The sequence below is a fragment of the Heliangelus exortis genome, chromosome 1 (genome assembly GCF_036169615.1).
Source record: "Heliangelus exortis chromosome 1, bHelExo1.hap1, whole genome shotgun sequence".
Classification (NCBI taxonomy): Eukaryota; Metazoa; Chordata; class Aves; order Apodiformes; family Trochilidae; genus Heliangelus; species Heliangelus exortis.
Window position 1 is genome coordinate 135,520,965 of NC_092422.1, and position 15,879 is coordinate 135,536,843.

The 15,879-nt window shown below is 47.3% G+C and overlaps 2 protein-coding genes across 5 annotated transcripts in view; one reads left to right on the top strand and one right to left on the bottom strand.

Annotated features, from left to right (window-relative positions):
* The window catches only part of NINJ2 (ninjurin 2), a 46,077-nt gene extending 45,304 nt beyond the window's left edge, over positions 1-773 (top strand). The window contains exon 3 of the mRNA XM_071768548.1: positions 438-773. Within this exon, the coding sequence (XP_071624649.1) occupies positions 438-601 (164 nt within the window). The 3' untranslated portion in view covers positions 602-773. The remainder of the gene's footprint in view (positions 1-437) is intronic.
* Positions 774-4,824: 4,051 nt separating this feature from the next.
* B4GALNT3 (beta-1,4-N-acetyl-galactosaminyltransferase 3) overlaps positions 4,825-15,879 on the bottom strand; it is a 65,067-nt gene continuing 54,012 nt past the window's right edge. For all 4 annotated transcript variants that reach the window (XM_071768588.1, XM_071768572.1, XM_071768578.1 and 1 more), the window contains 7 exons: positions 14,482-15,493; positions 12,545-12,843; positions 12,033-12,186; positions 11,244-11,316; positions 10,617-10,770; positions 9,749-9,875; positions 4,825-8,918 (listed from right to left, as the gene is read on the bottom strand). In XM_071768588.1, the coding sequence (XP_071624689.1) occupies positions 8,810-8,918; positions 9,749-9,875; positions 10,617-10,770; positions 11,244-11,316; positions 12,033-12,186; positions 12,545-12,843; positions 14,482-15,493 (1,928 nt within the window). In that variant the 3' untranslated portion in view covers positions 4,825-8,809. The remainder of the gene's footprint in view (positions 8,919-9,748; positions 9,876-10,616; positions 10,771-11,243; positions 11,317-12,032; positions 12,187-12,544; positions 12,844-14,481; positions 15,494-15,879) is intronic.

The window sequence follows — 15,879 nt, forward strand, 5'->3', positions numbered from 1 at the left end:
TGCTTATCCTATAACACGCACCTCCTGCAGATACTACATTTTACCTTTCACCTCACTCAATTTGTCCCCCATGTCACCCAGGCTTTCCTTACCATGTCCCATGGCCATGCAGTGGTGGTGGTGTCACACAGCACATGCTGTGCTAGCACACAGCAGTAATTTGGCTATTTAGGGCTGTCCATTGGAGGGCTGTGCCACTCCCATTGCAAAACAAAAACATGACACAAGAAAGAATGTTTTTTTCTCTGCTTTGTCGTCATATGTTGATCTAGGGCAAGATGTGGCCCCTGTAAAGTTCCTTGGACTATTCTTCCTGCTCTGTGGCCACAGTGGTCAGGGGCACGATGGACATTCTCCTGGCAGGGAAGTCTTGCAGGGGCTGGGGGACTTGGAGTCAAGCTACCCATCTCCTGTTCTTTTTGTATTGTATCATGCAGCTCGCTTGAACCTGAATGATGTTGCAAAGCAGCCTCACCTCAATATACTCAACAATGCTGCCACAGCTCTCATCTTCATCACGGTCATCCTCAACATCTTCATCACAGCTTTTGGGGTGCAGAAGACCGGCCTCTACCCTACCAGGAATTTTCGACCATATTAAGTCACAGGGCAATAGAGTCAGGTAAGAAAGGGGTGAGTTCCCATCACTGCCAGCCCCCCGGATGGGCCCTCGGTCTCAAAAAACATCACTGCAAGCTGAGGGAGAAGAAGGCAAAGCTGCACAAATGAACAAAGCCCTTCCAGAGGCATGTTGTTGTACCATGGGCATCTGGGGCCATTGAACAATTTCCCTCAAGGGGGGATTTCTCCTTTCTTGACCTTGAAAGCAAGAGCACCAAACAGCCCAACTGCTGGGTTTTATTGCCAGCAAGTGGTTTTCAGAAGCCTGGAGACCTCCCGCTAGGTACGGGCACCACTTGTGGACAGGGAGCCAAATTTATTTGGGAACGAAAACCTGGTGCGTTCTGGGAGGTATCCACTGATGGCACTGTTATCTGAGAGGGAGAAAAGGAAGGTGCTGTCAAGGCAGTGGGGGGAAGAGCTCTTCATGCAGCCATCATGGCAGAGACAACACCCACTAGACCAGGTTGCACAAGGTCTCACCCAACCCAGCCTGAAACACCTGCAGGGAGGGGGCATCAACAGCTGCCCAAGGCAACCTATTCCAGTATCTTACTACCCTCGTGGTGAAGAATTTCTTCCTAATATCTAACCTAAATCTATATTCTTTCAGTTTAAAACCATTACCCCTTGTCCTATCACTATTCCCTCTGGTGAAAAGTCCCTTCACAGCTTTCCTGTGGAGACCTTTCAGGTACTGGAAGACTTCTATAAGGTCTCCCTGGAGCCTTCTCCAAGCTGAACAGCCCCAACTCTCTCAGTCTCCTGTCTTTGTAGCAGAGGCTCTCCATCCCTTTGATCACATTTGAGGCCTTTCTCTGGACCTCCTCCCACAGGTTTGTATCTCTCCTGTGCTGGGGGCTCTGGAGCTGTATGCAATACTCCAGATGGGGTCTCACAAGAGCAGAGGGCCAGAATCACCTCCCTCTCCCTGCTGGCCATACTGCTTTTGATGCAGCCCAGGATGTGGTCGGCCTTCTGGGCTGTGAATGCACACTGGCACCTCATGTCAAGCTTCTCATCTACTATCACCCCCAAGTCCTTTTCCTCAAGGCTCTATCCATTCTCCCCCCAGCCCGTATTTGTGCCTGGGGTTATGCTGACCCAGGTGCAGGACCTTGCACTTGGCCATGTTGAACTTCATGAGGCTGGCATGGGCCCACCTCTCCAGCCTGTCAAGGTCCCTCTGGATGGCATCCCTTCCCTCTGACGTGTCAACCACAACACAGAGCTTGGTATTGTCAGCAAACTTGCTGAGGACACGCTCTATCCCACTGTCCATGTTTCCTACAGAGATTTTAAACAGCACTGGTAAGGAGGGAAGGGCATGTTCTTGAGTCAAAAGTCAAGAAGTAAAGTTCCCATCTCTTGCTTACTTGATTTGCAACATGTAAACACAGATTAAATGCAATATGCTGGGGCAACAGCCAGCAAGAAAGCTCCACAGACTCATGATATGATGGAGGAGGATGCAAAGGCCAAAAGCCTCTTTAAAAACACTGCTGGCTTAGGGTCCAGAAAGGTGTAAGCACAGAAGAGCAGCACCCAACCACATCTGTAGGGGTGGCTGAGTGATGTGGTAGCCCAGGACTGCTGCTCTCTGCCCATGCAGCACAGAGGAACCTGCTGCAACCTTACTGGCATTTCTTGTCTTCCCTGCAGGATCTGAGCTGCGTGGCTGGCAGGGAAAGCTCTCCTCCTCTGCTTTTTCACTGACCTCAGCAGGAGCACATCAACAAATCCAGAGAACTGGGTTAAACTTTCAAAAAGGTGTGTGTGTCATGGTACACCAGCTCCTTGCCATGATGCTTTTGAAGTTCTGAAGGGGAGAAAACATGGCGTTGCAAAGCCAGAGCAAACTTGGCTAGAGAAAGCTACAGGAACAGCAGAAGGTACACAACGTAAAAGCACAGTTCTGTAAAACTCTTATTTTAGTTGCCTGCTTCACATATTCAATATTGGCTCATTTTGTAGAAAAGCCTGAACGATTTACTTTGTAGGCTAAGTAAACAAGTCCAGCTGTTGTTTTTTTTTTTTTTGTCTCAAGCATAAGTTGCTATACTTAGAACAATATTCTCTAAGAGTATACCTACCAAATGTTGGAATGGATTTCTCAAACTAAAAGAAGTTCTCATGTGAGAACAGAAAAGTATGTGGATGTCAGGGTAACTAAAACGAGTTCAAATATTATCCTAGTTATGAAAAGATAAAATTAAATGCAATACATTTAAGAATACAATCAGGTATCTCCAGGCACTGGAAAATTAACACTTATAAAAAATAGATATTATGGTCTGATGGTCCAGGGACCTACCAGGAATGATGTCAGAAAACCTTGACAATATTTAGTGGAAAATGAAGAAACATTAACACAAGGAGACACTGTAGGCTTATTGCCACAATAAGAAATGATAGGTGTATTACTTTTTTAAAACATCACCATAATAATATCAGGTCTTATGGCTAACATAAATGTTTTTAAATATATCGTTTTTTACTGACAATGCTGGAAATTCTCTTGTACCAGAATAATTTGTTTCCTTAAAGGGAAGAGTCTTTAGATTAATGTTTTTTCATAGTTTTTTTGAAAGTGTAAAAATTTTCAATCCTAAATTTTTTTACGCTGTAGTCATGCTAAAAATATATATATTTTAGTAGCCTGGTGTTAGCCTCTTCAAATAATTACATGATTTTCTGACTATTAAATGATTTTTCACTGTATGGCAGATTCAGAGTTCAGTTTTGATTTTTCATTTTGTATTTTCTTGCCAACACTAAGAAAGAAATACCATGAAAATGTCCACACATCGGTCTTCAGGAGCTCCTGGGCATGTCTGATACTTAAAAATACCCACAGGTATGGGCAGATTTCATTTTAATTCTGTATTTGACTCTACAGAACTAAATTTCTGTTGAAGTCACAGGCTGTGCTTTTTTCTGGAGGGGGTGTGACTGACCTCTCCCACCAAAGGTGGTGAGTAAGGCTCCAGGCCAGCACCAGCTCATACCTGCAAACAACAGTAGCGTTTTTGAAGCTGAAGGAAAAGTTGCATAGAAAGAGTAGGGTGGAAAATGCCAGTTATGTATTAACTGGAATTTAAATCAGCAAAGCTGAGCACAGTCTGAGATCTGTTTGGGGAGGCAGGCAAAGACTCATCCCCCCTTTGTCAGGGGGATGGCAGATCTGGAGCAATGCTGAGGTTTGCAGCTTTTCTCAGCTTTTGGACTCTGCTGAGTTGGACAGCAAACAGGGATAAATGTTTCTGAGAAGCCTCTGTTTTCCTGCTCTCCTCTAGAAAAAAGATTCACTGTAGAGGCAGCAAAGCTTGTTCTCACCAATGCAAAACCACCAGCTAAGGGTTTCCAGCCATTACTGACCAACTGGGTTCATGAAAAGGTAAAAAATTATGGGAAATCAGCACTGAGGGGAATTTTATTATGAGATATTAACTTCAACACCATCATCTCAGACAGCTGCCAGGTCAGGTATGACATGAGCATGAGAGGTCTGCCCATGAAAAGAGGGCTTCCTGTCATCCAGAAGAACTACAGTGTGCTGGAAAGCTTTTGCCCCATCACCTTTAGTAATAATGTCTCATCATAATGTAATCAGGCTCATTAGCAACCTTGGCTGCCTTTTTCTTTCTCCATGCCTGACTCCCATTCCTGCCAAGCTTTTTTACTCAAAGGAGGGATAGTTAAAGCAAAAAAAGGATCCAAATTTCAATCAAAACAAACACTTGCCATGAAAGAGGCAACCTCCTACTTCCAAAGGCTGTGCCAGGTACCGAGCTCAGGTCTAGGTGTTCACCTGTGCTCTTGTTCAGGAATTGTCCTCTGCTTGTGAGCAGGACTACTTTGTTCTCCATATTCTCTATTACCACACTGCACTTGTGTTCTGCTGGGAGGTGTATTTATTTTTTTTTCTACCTTGTTTCAAATTATAAGCCCAGAAGACAGGAGAAAAACTGTTTTGCTGCTGTTCCACTTCCTACAGCCACAGAGGTCTTGCTCCTGGCTACCTTGCTTGCTGCATCTCCCACTCATCTCTTGCTGCAGAGCTCTCGCTGGCTTGGGCAGAGTGACCTGTCCCTCTGATATTGCCTATGCCTTTGGCTATATGAAGCCAGAGGAGCAACACCCTGTTTCTAAACCCTTCTGCATGGAGATGCAGGTGTGAGTAACAGGCAGACAGAACTGAGCTCTTGAAGGAAGACAATATATTTATAAAACTTGAGGGAGAAACAGTACATCCCCCAACTCTAACAAAGGGGTGGCCCATGAGTCATTTTGAAGGCACAGAGCCACTCTAAGGCAGATAATTAAAAGGTACAATTCAGATTTTTAACACAAAGCATTGGTATCTAAAAAACAACTTCAGACATTTGTACGCAATGAGAAGAGATGAGATGTTCATACCAGACAAACAGTAAAGACAATGACAAAACAAGTCACATTGCAATTTTCACACAATACGTTTCTCTCAGAATAAAAGCCAGCTCTTCTTCATTCCCTTTATTGTCCTGTAAAACAAGCCTCTGCCCCACAATTCGCAGTCCTTAAGATGGAGTCTGCATTTGTGAGCAGAGCCCACTTGCCATGGACCCCACACTTGGGGGGCCCATGGTCCACAGCCTGGCCACATCCTGCCCCAGGGAAGTTCTCTTCTTCAGCACAGTCCATCATCTCCCCAGCTGTCCCCAGCCAGAGAGTTACCAGAGCAGCTCCCTGCTGCCTGCCTGAGGCATGGGAAATCACATTCAACTGCTTTACTCCTGCTGTTGAGGTAGGTCACAGCCAGGATGCACATGAAGGCCTTAGGGGAGACTTCACCACACACTCAGTCACGGCTTCCTAAAGAGATCCTGGTGACAGAAACCAGATCAACTGTTGGGGAGAGTGAGTGTCCTGGCTGCAGTGAAGCCAGGTTCCCTCTTGCTCTCTGAGGCCTGTGCCAGACCCAAAGATGAGCCCTCCTCACAGCGGCACTGCACGCGCTGCAACACCGGTGATGGGGTGAACCACCTGATGATCAAGGACCAAGGTGTCCTGGCCACTGCCCTGGATGGTCACCTCCCTTCACTGAATGGCTGCAGGATTTCCTGCCCCTGACATACCCCCTGTTCTCCTGTTCTTCATGACTCTGGAGAGAAAAACTGCAGGTTGCTTTGGAAGAGGGGCAGCAGCCTCAGAGCAAAGGCAAGTGCTGCTTCTGCAAGATTTGCTGCTTGCAGACTGGTGAGCATGTAGCACCTCTCTCCCCACAACCTGAACATGTGGGCTGGAAGAGAGCTTTTGTTCCCATGGGCTCCCTCCAAGCTGCCAGCTAGTGCCAATTAATATAATCACATTTACTACTACAATGCTTAAATACCAGCTAAGAATCCCCACTGTGCTTGAACAGGAAGAACATAAAATCATAGAATTATAGAATGGTTTGGGTTGGAAGGGACCTTAAAGATCAGCTAATTCGACCTCCCCCTGCATGGGTGGGGACACCTCTCACTAGATATGATGGCAACTTTGACAGTGGGGATACTGGCCATCAGGAAACTGGACTGAAACCCACTAGCTCCTTACATTTCCATCAGGGAATCCTTAGTGAGGTAAACAGTTTTGCTTACCACTGGTCTAGACTGTAAAGTGTGAAGGAAGGAGCACAGCCCCAGATAAAACACTGGAGCAAAACACTTAAATTCTGCTGGCAGTGCTGGGCTGAGAGCTGCATCCTACTTTCCAATCCACTCTTTGCTGACTGCAAAGTCAGTCAACTCTCCATCTGCAAAATGTGCACCATGCCATTCTCTGATGGAGCTAAACAGCTGGGTCCTGCTAATGCCTCACCACATCTCCCTCCCCCCCCAGCCTCTCCCCATTCCACAGGGATTGCGTGACAAAGCCAGCCTGGACAGGCTGTGGAGATGCACTCCTGGAGCCTGGAGAGCAGCTCACCTGCACACTCAATGAGGCTGTTCCCATTTTTGAGAGAAGCACAGGCTCTGACATGCACTGAAAGCCTGACTGACACTGCACATTCCAGGCAGAAACAGAGCTTATTGCAACATTGCATCACAGGGCTCTGGCCTCCTAAACTCCTATAATAAACTATATATAAGTTTTTATTTAAAAAAAAAAATAGTGTTGACCACTGTCAGCCTCTTCCCTCTTGCCCCACAGTGTTTAATTTCTTAGCCTCTATATGGGTAAAATACTTCCTCTCAATAAAAAGGCCACTCTGTCTTGGCCAGAAGGCTAAGGTTGCCTCTTCTGATATATTCAGTGTCTGCATTTTGGCAAAGGCTCTGTGGATTCCGAGACACAGCTGTCTCTTGTCTCCTTCTCACCATTGCTGCACACTGTGCAGAGAAACTTTCTGAAATCTGGTTGACTTGTCCTGACTCCATCAGTCGCAGAACCCAGACTGGAACAAGCAGATGATTTGACAAGATTTCTATCTCACGTGCCAGGACTTGCAAGTTGAATTCTCTACTGCAATGGTGGAACTTGATGGACTTGTCAAGCACCACAGAATAAATAATAGATGAATGCCTACTCTGAACTGGAATCCACTCCATCAGTGTAAAAAGCAAACTCCAGAACCATGTGAGCATTGCTTGTACCCTGCATACCTCCACTACCAACTTTTCAACAACTCCCCACAGACCTGGGTGCCATGAGCAGTCTCCTAGGTCATGCTCTCCCCTGAAGCTTGAGACCTGTAGCAGCTCTGTCAGCTTGGTATGGAGACATGAGAGCTCCAGTGCATAGCACTATCTGTGCTGGGATCCCTGGGTTTTTATGATCCTGTAAAACGGTTACAAGGGTAAAAAAATCTTTCTTTAAATTAATGGGAGTTTTACAGGCTGAGAATTCCCTGTAGCATCAAGCTGGCTGTGGACAGGAGCTCTTTCCACAGCTGTAGGATCAGTGTTGGCATGGGTCTGCCCATCCTTTTATTCACTCAGCCCTCATCTGTCCTCACTGTTCCCTGCACCCGGTGCCAGTGCCAAGGCCTGGGGCCACCTCCTCCATACTGGGCTGGAGCTCCCATGGCTGTTCCAGAGCAGAAACACCAACTGCTGTGACAGTTCTTCAACCATGAAGCCTGTTCTTTACATAAAATTCAAACTATGACAAGACATAACTGTGAGGCTATAACTTATTAAATTAACCTTTAGACACTGCATAAACATACAGAATTTAGAGAGCAGAATAGTCTGTCTCCTCTTTTTCTGACAAAATCAACAATATTTCAATTAATAAAATATTGCCACTTCTTCCCTGCTAGGGTTTCCCTGATATTGTTAGGACAAACACATGTCTGTCAGATAAGGCTGCGAAGTTCCTCCTGAGATGCCCTCCTAGCTTCTCTGTATAACCCCTCCACTATCCTCAGGCAGTGGATTAATAATTTAGGTGGAGATGTAACATCAACCCCTATTACCTTGCCCAGTTGCTGGCAAATGTGGTTCTCAAAGGGGAAATGTACTTAAGTCTCCAACCATGGCCCATAATTTGCTGAATATGGGCATGGTTTTTCATAATGACTGAAGTGAAAAGCACAGAGAAACGTCTAAGCACTAGCAGCCTAAAGTGCCTATCAGCTCCTCCACATCCAGATTTCCTTGGGTCAGCACATGGGCATGTGGATACAGTTCAGAGAACTTACTTGGTCCCCTGTCCAAAAGCATGAATACCAGAGAGATGGGGAAGGAGGAGAAATGGGAAGGTATTTTTTTCTTTTTCTTTCTCTTTTTTTTTTTTTTTTTTTTTTTTTTTTGATTCAAGTATTGAAAGAGAAGCTGTGTTACTGTAAATAAACAATTCTGGGCTTAGCTGGGATTTGTGTTTGTTTGGGTTGCACCATGCAAGACTCAATGGGAAATATGGCACCTCTCCCACTATACCATCCACCAGACCACAAGGCAGGAATTTATGAGTCAATTCACTTGTCAGCATCTCCCCCACACGCCTTCCCAGCAAGACATGGATCCCACATCTTGGATGCAAGAGCACACAAGAGAAGCTCCTGCTCCCCTAGTCTGACCGTCCCTTCCTCAGCTGTACCATCCCATCAGAAGGCTATGGAGGCAGAGGAAGAGTTTGTACTCCCAGCTGTGTGCCTTGATAAAGTGCACGTCGAGGTGAGATGGTGGATGGTGCTGCTGCCCAGCTCTGAGGTTGAAGGCTACAGTGTCTTCAGCTGGCGCCGGTTCCACATGCCCCGCTTTGAGTGAAACCAGTGGAAAAAGTTTCTCAGGGAGAGACGCTCCACTTCCAGCCCGGCCTGCAAGATCCTGGCAGAAAGAAGAATGGCAGATTTACAGAAAACTTGATCGACTCGATCACAAAGATACCTGGGGGGTTTGAGCTGCAAACTGCAATTTTTTGCAAGACTGCAATCAATTAAGGAATACAGAATAGCTCAGAGGTATCTCAGATACACAAGCAGGCATCTAATGGCACTTGGTGAGTGTTTATAGACCCCTGAGAACAGGACTGGTGAGGAGTGGGCTGCACATGCCAGGCTAGGAGGAAAGAAGGGATCTCATCTGGCAACATGGGATTGCTCAGGATGTTCGTTTTTCCTGCAGTCATCAGACAGACATCAGACAAGAGAGGTCCCAAAACATAGAACTACAAACCCAGAAGCCTAGGATTTGTACAGCAGAGCTCCCTCACTATAAAATTCTCAGAAACTGTGACTGTATTTCATGGTCTTCATATGTCTCTCTGACAGCTGCTCTTCTGGACAATTGCTGTACATAGTATGGGAAGCCTGAGGGACCGAAACTGGACTCCTTATGTGCTGCACTGCTTGAAGAGGAGGAAGTCTTCATGATCACCAGTGTCTGATCTGCCTGTGGCCAACCAAAACTGGGGCTGGAAGGCACCAGGAAACAGCTTCTCTCTTCTGTGGCTTTAGTAGTGTTATTTTGGGTTCACTCACCTACTAGGTTTGAGGTTGTGACATGCTCAGGACATGCTCAAAGGCTGTCCTTAACTGAACAAGCTTACGGTGGCATTAGTCACCTCGGTCTAAATCTCTTCTCTCCTGGTCATTGGTCCTCCAGGATCTAATGAGTTTCCCCTGCTGAACACGTGAATGATGACAATGGATGCCTACCTGTCCAGGAGCTCCCAGTCCTCTCCTCCCCAGCGGTCCCGAAACTCTTTTGTGTTCATGCCTCCAATCTTGTCCAGGTCAGACTTGTATATGCCCAGGAGACCAAACCCATTCACTTCCCAGTAGCCTGAGGACAGCATAAAAGAGGCAAGTGCAGGTGGGTGTTTTGAATCATTCACAGCTCCACCAGGGCTGCTGGAGTGAGACTCAAAGCTAATTCTAGCACAATATTGACACCAGAAAGCCAGCTCAGCACCAAGGAAAAGCCAACCATATTAAAGCTTTGGGAAGTGGGTAAGGCTTGCAGACAGACAGTATGGACTGCCCTTCTCAGCAAAGCCTCTCACATCTCCTGTCTGGCAGCATAGTATCTAACATACCTGGACTGTCCCTGCTTCAAGGGACTGTCCCTGTGACTGGATGGCTCAGGATGGTCACTTCTGTCTAAAGGAAATCCTACAATTGGATGATCTGTGTCAATTTTCTCCCCCTGACTTGAGTGGTTTCCCCTCATCCTCAGGCTATCAGCTCTCCTCAAGACAGACTGTGCCCTCTAAGAAAAGAGAGACATGGACATAAAGGAGTAAAGAATAGGTTTTCCAAGGTCCTCAAATACATAGAAAGCCCTAGGAGATGACCAAGAGAAACTTCATAAAAAGGGCTCTTCTGGCTCTTTTGTCTCAAGTTCCAGGTACCTGATACTGTTAAACCCCATCCTATCTCTAAGGCACTCTCACCCACTGGCCCTGGAAGTACGTTTAGCTCTCAGCCTCAAGAGTACCATAGGAACCAATCTATACGTGGCATGCACCCTCCTTCTTTTCCCATTCCCCAGGTCCAGAGCCCAAGAGGCTCCACTCCCTCTTACCATCAGGCCACTGTGGGGACATCCCACAGTGCAGCCGCATGACCATGGGTGCGAAGGCCATCTTGCCTTCCACGCAGTGTTTCCGGATTGAATCAATTACTCCAGCAGGGAAGTGGATGTGGAGGTCACATAGGAAAATGATGCTGTGTGGGTCCTGGAATCAACCACATTAGTTGGAAAAAAAAAAAAAAAAAATCATGTTGACTTCAGGCAAGTCTTTCTTGAGGGGCAGAAAGACAAGAGATATGGGAGTGAATTAAAGAGATGGCTTTTGCTAGGTCAGAAATTGAGGTCCTGAGGGGCTGCCAAAATGGTCATTGATTGGCTGTTCAACGATGGGTATGAAATACTATGACTACAACCAGCAGAGCCAGTATGATAAAACTGCTACTGCTGATTTCTCTCCTGTCTGATAGGCCCAGCAGGTTGGCCAAGAAGTGAATGGACCACAGGCTTCTTGGAGTTAGGGAGAAGACTCTTACTCTGGCAGGACAGGAGATATATTTATGTTTCATCTGGCTTGCTAGGTTACTTTCTTCCTAAAATCCAGTGTGTTGAGTATGAACAGCAAGAGGCACAGGACACACATCAGAAACCTTCCAGTTGACCCCATAGCCCCAGGCTTACCGTCACCAGGTCTATCCCCGCCTGCAGCCCAGCAGAACGCTCAAAATTCCCCGAAAGCTTCAAGTACCGATAGCTGTGGGTCAGACAGGACAGAGAGTTTCAGTGTGTGCATGCTGCCCAAGTGGTAAACCACAAGCATCACACTGCAGAGCTGCCCCTCATTCTCATGCACCCTCTGCAAACCTTTGCTGTGCAACTCTGCAAGCTCAGTGCTGCTCCAGGCCACAGCGTGCCCTGAGAATCTTCCCACTTGTATAGCAAGGACAGGGCAGTCCCTAGCAAAAGTCTTTTCAGCTCCATCCCATTACTAGACCTGTTACTGTGGACTCCTGGCACATAAATGAAAGGAGCAACCAAGGCTGGTTGGTCTTAGTAGGGTAAGCTGGACAGTTATTCCAGCAAGCAGTGTCCCCAGAAGTGTCCACACTCTCTGTCCCATTTCTCACCACTTTCTTGTCTTCTCTGTCCTCCCCCTGCCTCTTCACTGTGGCACTTGCTTTCTGTCCTCTCATGAAAACTTGAACAAAAGCCAGGAGAAAAGAGACACATCTGGACTGCTGATTACAAGAGGGATTGCATTCCAGTGTTATAACGCTGTGATATGGAGTATATGTGTACATACATTATAAGAACAATGTATGCATGTGTATGTGCAGGATTGGGATGGATGTCATCTCTTGTGTTTCCAGCTGCAGGAGGCTGTGGCTTGTCAATACATAGAAGCTGGCAGATGTACTGTGTTTCCAGGCATATGCATGAGAGGCTTTTCATGACAAGCAGTGCTCTCACCTGTGCAAAGTAGACCTTTTCAGAGCCTTCTCTACATCCATGTCACTGCTGCTGTAGTCTGTGATGATGACGTTGAAGTTTGGATCCTTAGTGACTCGGAACAGTTCTTCCATGTCAGAAATGAACTGCAGCACCCAACGTGCCTGGTTTTTCACTTTATATTGCAAGAGGGAGAGAACCAAAGCAAAACTTATTTCAAAGACTGTGTAGCTTCTCAGCAGGCAAAGCTTCTTGACTCCTCTCAAGCCCTGCTAAACTTGTAGGGAAGCTGAAATAGCTTCAAAGAGCCCAGGCATCAGTGGGAATTTTTTCCCAGAATATGACAGGAATTTTCTTTGAGCTTACAAGCCCATGAGAGTTTGGGCCCTATGGTATTAGGAGATTTAACCTGGAGAGAACAGAAATTAGATGTGACCCAAACGAGACGGCCCAGACCTGCTGTTCAGGACTGCCCTCATGGGAGGCACCCATGTCCCCATCCCTTGCTGTCCTGGGAAGGCAGGTCCCCTTACCTGGCACCACAAAGTGAACCACAGCACGATGGTTCCAGGAAAAGCCCTGGGGCCAGCACAGCTCTGGCTCATTCGCCGCAGCCATCAGGTGCCGTCGCCGACCCCACGCCAGGTTCCTCATCTTCCTCTCCTCCTCCTCATCATTGCCAATGCCCTGCCAGCCCCTGGCAAAGATGTACTCGGAGAAGCGGACGAGCTGCCCCCCCTGCTCCAGCAGCTCCAGCTCCAGCAGGTACCGGCTGCCCCGCATGCGGTCCTGGCGTTTCTCCACGTTGACGATGCGCTGCAGCTGGAACCTCCTGCAGGAGACACAGCTGGAGTCAGCACAGCCCCCAGACACCACCCCCTCTTCCTACTTCCAGCCCCTTGGTCTCTGCTGGGCTCTTTCCTCCTGGCTAGCACAAAACCTTTTTGTCCCCAGCTCTCCCCATACTTTAATGCACTCTTTCCGAAGTCCCATGGGAAGGTTTAGCACCTGCTTCCTAAATTCACAAGCACGTGGGATTAGATCTGGGATTCCAGCCAAGGGGAAATAGCTGGCAAGTGAAATGAAATAAAGGTGACACAGAAAATAACAAATGTGTCTGAATGATTATAGGGCTGGTAATAGTGAGTGTATTCAACACCTCCTACAATGATCTTGGCACAAGGAGTATGTTTGGGCTAGTGAAACTGGCTGGTGACAGCTTATCAGCCAATAACATGGAGTAGGACTGAGCAATCATACAGTAAAAGCTGGAGTAAGCTGTAGGCTCATAATGGTCAGAACAGGATGAAATGCCAGGTCATGTCCTTTCAGATCCTAACAAAAGTTTCTGCTGTAAAATGGACACTCATCAGTTAAAAATGCTGAGAAAAGCTTGAGAGTACTTATCACTCACACCATGACTGATAAGCCCTGAAAAAACAAAAGAGATCTTAAGATGTAGCATGAGAGCTACTTCCAGCAGGGACAGGAAACTAGTAACACCCATTCTATAAAATATCCAAGATACTGGTCATTTACATAGAGGAAAATTGACTTAAACTGAAACCTGCAAGAAGGAGATAGAGGAATATTATGGAAATACAATGGAATTCTCAGAAGGGTCAGGAGTTGGATTGTTTAGGCTGTAGAAGCTCAGAGGAGATATGTCTGTTTCCCAGAAATACAATCAAGATGGTAAGTCTTGAGAAGAAAAAGAAGACCAGGTAAAAAGAGAGTACCAGCAAAACCAGATCTCCATCAGGTCATCAAGAAGTGGGGGAGCTAAAACAACTTCCCAAATGAGTACTAAGACCTAGAAATCTAGCTAGTTTTAAGATGGAGGTGCACACACTGAGGTAACAATGTAGAATACTTCGTTGTCTCTGAGGTCAGTGTATTGATCCACATTATCTGATAAGCCCCTTCTGATTCACAAGCTGAGATGTGGCAGACATCACACTACAAGTTCAAGGAGGTCCAGTCCTACTTGCTCAGAGTTTCTTAATCTTCAGCTGGTAAAATGCTCCTGTGTGCTCTCAGTAACTACACTGTGCATGGAGGAAGCCGACAAAAAGCCAGTGATCCTTTTTGCTAGATGGAAGCCTCTTTCATATTTACTGCCACCAGCTGTTGAAGTACAATATTCAGACTTTGGAAAGTTTTAAGTCTCAGCTTGATGGGATGCTGAGATATATCATATACACAATACTACTAGAAGGGTTGGACCAGATGATCCTTGAGGTCCCTTCCAACCTGACATTCTATGATTCCACGCATTTCTATTTCTCAGCCCAAAGAGGTATTTAAAGCCCAGGTTTTACATAAATTCCTTGCCTGAAGTCTGGTTTCCCACTTCTAGTCTATCGTCTGACCACTGCTAGCTCCTCACACAGCAGGTATTCCCTGTATTCCAGCATCATAGTACACCAATCACAGGACACTGCCCCTTGGTTTTTACACTGTGCCTTACCCTTTACTCCTCTGGTTGAGCTTCTTCAGGAAGATACGTGTGACTTCCAGGGCCTCCCTTTCTCTTAGCAGCAAGTTTCCTGATGTGTTGCATTTCAGGTCAATCCAGTCTGTGCGCAGCATATGGAAGTCCAGGTTGCTCATGCTGAAGGTCTGCTCCCAGTTTACTGCCTGGTCAAACACCGGTACGTAATCAAAATCCTCCTCATCTTCCTCCTCTGGCTCCCCGTCCGCCTCCTCTTCCTCTTCCTCTTCGGCTGCCGCAGGTCCAGACTTGCCCTTCACAGGAGCTTCCACCTGCTCCTCTCTCTCCCCTGTGTCCCCTCTCTTGGCTGCCTTCTGCTCAGCAATGTAGGACTCCACTTGGTTCAGCCACTGTGACAGACCAGGCTGCTGGCTGGGGCTGGCAGCACTCTCAGAATGCCTGCCAGCTTTGCCAGGGACTGGGACTCCCCTCCTGGTTGGCACTGTGCCTGCTGGCTGCAGCCCATCCTTAGCAGTCCTGAGGTCTCCTTGAGGTCTCACCACTTCGGGAATTGTGACCCCTGAGTCCCTGGGATCACTGTGAGGCTTCTCTCTTTGAGGCACAGTCCTTGAAGAAGGGTTTGCCTTTTTGACAGGTACTCTCCCCTGGACAGCCCTGGCATGCTGCGGAGGGCTTCTGGAGTTATCTTTGACTCCAGATTTTAAATGGGGTCTCTGTGTTATTGGGTTCCCCTTTGAGCCAGGCTGGATGAGGCTTTGGTTGGCAGAGGTCAGCGTGGCTGATTTGACATCAGACCTCTTTGCCCTCCTCCCCTGTAGCCCTTCTTGTTTGTCACCACCCGTTACAGAGAGGAGCCGACGATGCTCCCGGAGGGAATAGTCCTCATGAACATCATCACTGCCCACCATGCTGCTGGGAGCGTTGCCTGCCAGCTCTGCCCTCCCTGTGCCAGGGTGCTCAGGGCGACTGGTACTCTCCACATCCTGCTCCATGTACTGCACGTTGTCCTGGTTCCCCTCCTGGGATCCTGCAGGAATAATCACAGTTACACCTCCTGCATCCTCCAAACGCCTTCTCTGTCCTCACCCAGGCACCCATCCTGCTGGGGGCAGCTCCTTCTTGCCTAATGTCAGTGCTGTCTCTCCTGCTCAGAAGGACAGGAATACTCTCAAACACAGAAGCTGTGCTCTTGTTCATACCAAAATCCTCAGCACCTATTAGCCAGCATTACCAAAAACTGTGGAAGGGACTGCCTCTGCCTTTAGCTGTTCATCTGGCCACAGCTTTGCAGGGCAGTGCCAAGCACAGGCTGCCACACTGCTCAGCTTGGGCTCTGTCACTTCTCTCCACATGTTTTGCTAGAATTGCAGCTCAGCTAAGCTGCAGGCCTAAGAAGTTAAATGTCACCTTGTC